The sequence below is a fragment of the Odontomachus brunneus genome, unplaced genomic scaffold, assembly GCF_010583005.1.
Source record: "Odontomachus brunneus isolate Ranch 3 - 2012 unplaced genomic scaffold, Obru_v1 Obru_scaffold_130, whole genome shotgun sequence".
NCBI lineage: Eukaryota > Metazoa > Arthropoda > Insecta > Hymenoptera > Formicidae > Odontomachus > Odontomachus brunneus.
The window spans coordinates 1-6403 of NW_022639580.1; the positions used below are offsets into that span (position 1 = coordinate 1).

A 6403-nucleotide genomic window follows, 5' to 3' on the forward strand; every position below is an offset into this window, starting at 1 on the left:
TTTATTATCACGAAGATAAACCTAGATGGTGTGAAACGTTTAAAATTGCTATACCCATAGAGGAATTTAAGCAAGCTCACTTAAAATTTGTGTTCAAGCATCGTAGTTCTAATGAAGCAAAAGATTTAACAGAAAAACCGTTTGCTTTAAGTTATATTAGATTAATGCAACGCAATGGAACAACTTTACTAGACATAAAACATGAGATGTTGGTTTACGAATTAGATCAGGAGAAATATGATGAGAGTGACACATCGTATTTAAAACTGCCATCGACACATGGAGAATTGGTATGTTTATTTATTTATCAAAGAGTGAAGAAATTTAATCTTTCTTGTTGTTTACGTAGTATAAATGAAAATAATTCAGTTTGTGACGACAATTTACTCGGTAAATTACAGTAAATTATTCTATAATTTTGACACGTTGGGAAGATAGTAATCTAGAAAAAAATTATAGCAATAAAACAATCTTGATATAAAGCTCATTTAGCATAAAGGATCATTTAGCCTTTAAGACAAGTAAAACATATATGAATATTTAATTCTTATTTTCTATAAAATATCTTGATACTGCATATTAATATATTATATATAAAACATATAGTAATTAAGTACTAGGTATACTAGGTACACAGCAAATAGAGAAAATTAAAAAAATTTTATTATGGTTTTTAAAATAAGAGGGACAAAAAGATGGTAATATATAGTCTTGATCTATATTTTTCATACTATTATATTTTACATGCTTACAGCATTTACATTTATTACCTTGCTGTTGCAGCAACTAGATTGTAATATACAATATAAAACTTTTACTAGTATTTTAAGAAATGAAAACTTTAATACTGTCAAAAAATTATAAATAGTTTCCTTTTCCTCATCTGAGAGAAAGACATTTTAGAGATTATCGGATATACATTTGGATATACACATACAAAAATATAAGAAGAATGTTGCATTCTATCTTATGCATTAGTGAAGAAAACATAAGTACAGTCTTTTTGTGCATAAACTATAAAAAGAACAACGAATTTGAGCAAAATCAATAAATTATTATCTTACCGTAATTTTACTGTTAATAATCGTCACTTTAAATCTAATGGTGAATTTTACATCTTTACGTTAAAAATGTTTAATCTTTTCTTTTGATATGTTGATTTATTTTAGGTTGAGTTAAACATGGAAAAGAACCCAAGTTTAGGATCATTAACGTTAAGCAATAAAGATAATTTTTTTATAGCAACCAATGTTTGCTCAACTAAATTAATGCAAAATGTAGATTTGTTAGGTTTACTTAATTGGGCACCACACAATACTGATTTGAAGGAGTCATTAGCAGCTTTAATGAAAATGGATGGAGAGGAAATAGTAAAGTTTCTGCAGGTAAAATAAATTTAACATAATCGCTCATTAAAAACATTTCTGAAAATCGAACGATTTTATATAATATGATGTTTATATAAAGAATAATTTTATTAAACAATATTATTTTCTAGGATGTTTTGGACGCTTTATTTAATATCTTAATAAATAATTCTGATAGTGATGTGTACGACGATATGGTCTTTGAATGCCTTTTATATATTATCGACCTTGTATCCGATAGAAAGTATCAGCATTTTCAACCAGTATTAGATTTATATATTGCTGAAAGTTTCTCTGCAACTTCTGCATATGAAAAGTTAATTGCGGTACTACGTAATCGTACAGCCATCATCAGCAACAACAACGAGCAAGAACATAATTTACTGTTTGAGATAATGAGAAGTCTACAAAATTGTATGAGATCCATCGTTAAATTTCAGCTTCTATGTACTGAGTATGTTTAATTTGTTTTATTCGCATAGTTATGCGTTGTTATAAATAAAGCATTTTGTGTTTGAATCTGATGTAAATATAATTTATAAGTTTGCGATGTAAATAAACTTATACGATATAATTAATACACATTTAAAATTTACAGATTAAATCAGGACCAAGAAGAATTCTCACAAACATTGACTGAACTATTACGATCTATCGTTAATCTAATGTATTATGAAACAGATGAAACGCTGTTGGTTCAAAGAGCTTGTTTAAAATATTTACCGACTACAATACCTCATTTGTTAAGAGTGTGTAGTGGAAAGCAACTAAGTACAATTTTCACAAATCATTTACTAATGATTTTACCAGCAGGCAAATTAACCAAGCAAAAGATGATGACGGTAAATGATATCGTTCACAGTCCACTTTTTTTGGATATAGAATGTAGAAATATTCTATTGCCGAGAATTACCATACTCGTAAGAGACTTACTGGAAGTTAAAGAAGAGGTAAGACGTTAAGAAAATGTGCTATTTCTTGCTACAATTTGCTAACTCACAGTTTAATCAATTTGGAATGTACATGTTCTCACTTATCTATATTTAAAAAAATCTATATTAATTAAAAAATACTTATATATCAGCATCGCGACTACTCCAGTAGAGAAGAAATAATTTTTACACTAAATGCAAGGAATTTTAAAATCTCCTACAGAGATAAAGCCGTCTATTTGAATAACTGTTTAACACAGAACAATGATGTACCTTGCACCTGTCTGTTATGTTGCATTACATTTTTAGGATCGTTGATTCTTGTTACATTAATCAATGTGAGTTAGTTTTTATGTAAATGTATTAGACCGCAGAGTGATATATGTCATGCATACTAATTTAATAAACACACGGATTCATATATTCTAATGATAAGTTTTCACGACTCGATACTAGATAAATATAATTCAAGTAATCTAATTTTTAAGTCTGCTTTCGTGTCTCTATAGGTGGAATTATGCGTCAAGATATTATCTGACATCTTGGAATTGACCTTCAGAAAAAACATAGGTAGCACAATTTTGGATGTCGAGGAGATAATGTTAACATTGTTACGTACTATTATACAGACATTTATATCGATTGATAAAGAAAATCCCTTGGTGGGAAACTTAGTCTCGGTTATGCTGGCCATATTTAGGTATTCTCAAAATCTCAAAATATGAAACTATTTGCAAAGAAATTTGCGAGTGAACGATAAATATCTTTAATTTTTTATGGATTTTTCAGGCAAATGACGCAACACCATTATGAAGTATACATTAATCACTTTGAAACAAGAATCGACTTACTAGATTTTCTATTGGAGATATTGTTGGTCTTCAAAAATTTAATTTCCAGAAGTGTATTTCCAGGCGACTGGTGTGAAATGATTATGCTCCAAAATAGTATTATCTTGAAATCCTTACGATATTTCTCAGGCACAATTAGAGATTATTTTTTTACTGAATTTGAACATCAAGTCTGGTTAAACTTTTTCCATTGCGCTATTGCATTTCTAACTCAACCTGCCTTGCAGTTAGAAGTATTCACATCAGCGAAACAAAACCGCATTATTGCACGTTATAACGATATGCGCAGGTATGTTTCTCATGTGATGTTATTACATTATATCTGACATTACAGTATATCTGACATTATTAAAACATTAAAGAATCATGAAATCAAATAAGAAGTATACTGTTCATTTTTTAACGTTTTTCGAGACAAATTATTCATAGCTGACTTCCTCTGTTTAGATATTTATATTAAATATTGTATAAAAGGATACAGAACGCGAAAAATTAATATCAACTTCTTACACATGTGGCACATTACAGAGAAACTGCGTTCGAAATCCAATCGATGTGGTTCAGCTTGGAGCAACACAAAATACTCTTTATACCTGATTTAGTTGGTGCAATTCTCGAAATGGCATTAATATCGGAAACTAAATTGAGGAAAACTACTATTCCCATCTTTTTCGACATGATGCAATGCGAATACTATAGCTCACGCATAGTAGAAGGATATGGGGATACCAAACATGATCCCGCTAATATTAAAGCCAATTTCATGGAATACGAAAAAGAAATGATTGCAAAATTAGATATTCTGGTATTGTATTTTTATTATTTAAAGCAACAAAATATTTTGTATAATCTCTCTCTTTCAGCTTGTACTGTCATCAAATTTATATATTTTAATAACATTTTATTTCATTATTTTATTGTATTATATTAGAGCTTAATATTTTTCTGTTAATTTTTAAATTAAATTAAAAATTGTTCGAACATCAAGCAACATTTTAATTAAAAATTTTTAAATTTTAAATTAATGACATTATTCAAGTATTACTTCTATTATAGGTAGAAGAAGGCAGAGGTGATGAGCAATTTCGTACAATTTGGTCTGACGTTATGGGTTCCTTGTGCGAAGAACATTCCACAATGCAAGAACAAGGTTTACGCTTTGTGGACACTATTGCTAAACTCATGGAACGCTTGTTGCACTATCACGATATTATTCACGCTGAATCGCAAGAACATCGTATATTTTGTACTACGAATTTGTTAGAATTCTATTCTGAGATTAACAGAAAAGAGATGTATACTAGGTAAGTGAAAAACTCTTTTTCTCTTCGCGCGTTTCTAATTTTTTATTATTATTAAACTTAAGTTACTTGGTTATATGATATGTTTTAGGCCCGATTAACCTGACAAATATCTTGTTGTTGGATATTTTATATTACAACTACAAAATAATGTAATGGCTTTTAATATAAATTTAATAATACATGGACTTATTTATTTACAGATATGTAAACAAGCTGTGTGAACTACATCTAGAATGCGATAATTATGCAGAAGCAGCTTATTCTTTGGAGCTTCACAGCCAATTATTAGAATGGAGTGATGAACCTTTGCCTCCTTTCTTAATATCGCATAGGTAATATTATCAAACAAATGATTTATATATTAAGCTTGTTGTGTATTAATCAAATAAATATTAAATAATTATATAATTAAATAATTATGTAATTTTTCAGATATCCGTTATGCCAAACCCACCGTGAACTAAAGATAGCGTTGTATAAAAGCATGATGGAATATTTTGATAAAGGGAGAATGTGGGAATGTGCTCTTGCCGTTTGTAACGAATTAATATCACTATACCAGACAGTAACATTGGATTACTCGCAAGTGTCTATATTATATATACGCGCAGCCGAATTTTTTGATGCCATAGTGAAACAGTTAAGACCTGAACCAGAATATTTCAGAGTTGCGTACTACGGCAAGGGACACCCTGCATTTCTTCAAAATAAGGTATTTGGACGTGTAGATATTATCAGATAAGTTTTTCATCCGACTTTATTCTTATTTGATCTTTTACTTGCGATAGGTATTTGTTTACCGGGGAAAGGAGAACGAACGACTAAGTGATTTTTGTTCAAGAATACTGAATCAGTTACCTAATGCAGAGCAAATGAGCAAATTCATCTCTCTGCCTACCACAAAAATGTTGGAATCTAATCATCAGTATGTACAAATCAACAAAGTAGAGTCATTAATGAATGAAAAGAGACATGAGCTTAGTGGCAAACCAGTTACTGCGGAAGCTATTTTAAGGTACACAATTTAATATGTCGTCAGGAAACAAATATATGTAGAACTTAAAAGTATTCACTTTACTTTACAATTTTATTCATTTTTATTCTCTTCACATTTTATTTATTTAATTAAATTATTATTCGTTTTTTATGTTTGTAAACTCATCTTTCAGGTATCATCGTCATGTAAATGACGTGCAACGCTTCAAATTTTCAAGACCTGTATCAAGGAAAGAAATCCTTTCAACATTGTCAGCTGGTAGCGACAAAGAAAAGGAAGCAAATGTTGGTACTAGCAGTAGTAACGAGATTGCTTCGTTATGGTTAGAGAGGACAGTACTTGTAACAAGTCATCCATTCCCGGGAATTCTTCGGCGGTTTCCTATAACATCTAGCGAGACATACTTAGTCAGCCCCCTGAGAGATGCAATTGAAACTATAGAAGCTATAAATACTGAATTGAGAGACCTCATTATTGCTCACAAGTTTGTATAACATTCTTTTAGAATTTACAACCGTTAGGATGGCTAGTATATTACAGTATATTGATTTACTCGTATACCATTTGTAATTGCTCATTATTAATTTATTATTTAATATTATTAGCGTACTTTTCAATTATGCTAAAGATATATAACATATTGTAAACATACGTATTTTCTGTACAGAAACAATCCCATTTTCTCACTAAACTCTCTAAGTATAAAATTGAATGGCATATTGGATCCTGCTCTCGATAACTATGAGAAAGCTTTCCTCAATACGGAGTATAAGAAGAGCCATCCGGAAGAGAGTTCTGATCTCATTAAGTTAGAAGGCCTCATTGCGGAACAAATTCCTTTACTCAGCGTGGGTCTTCAATTGTTTAATGCGGGAGTCTCGTTTGACGGGTCGAAAAATGCCTGATGTTTAGAAATTTTCTATGCGAAGACTAATAAAGATATGTAAATAAA

General features: G+C 30.0%; 1 protein-coding gene across 1 annotated transcript; it reads left to right on the forward strand.

Annotated features, from left to right (window-relative positions):
* Positions 1 to 5: 5 nt before the first annotated feature.
* Positions 6 to 6403, forward strand: LOC116849977 (dedicator of cytokinesis protein 1-like; the record flags this gene model as incomplete). The annotated part of the gene is made up of 13 exons (XM_032827711.1): positions 6 to 290; positions 1170 to 1385; positions 1499 to 1821; positions 1966 to 2317; positions 2809 to 2999; positions 3089 to 3439; positions 3679 to 3955; positions 4207 to 4454; positions 4655 to 4786; positions 4887 to 5166; positions 5243 to 5469; positions 5624 to 5935; positions 6119 to 6403. Coding segments are annotated over 13 exons (3432 nt in total), but the record flags the coding sequence as incomplete, so codon positions are not given.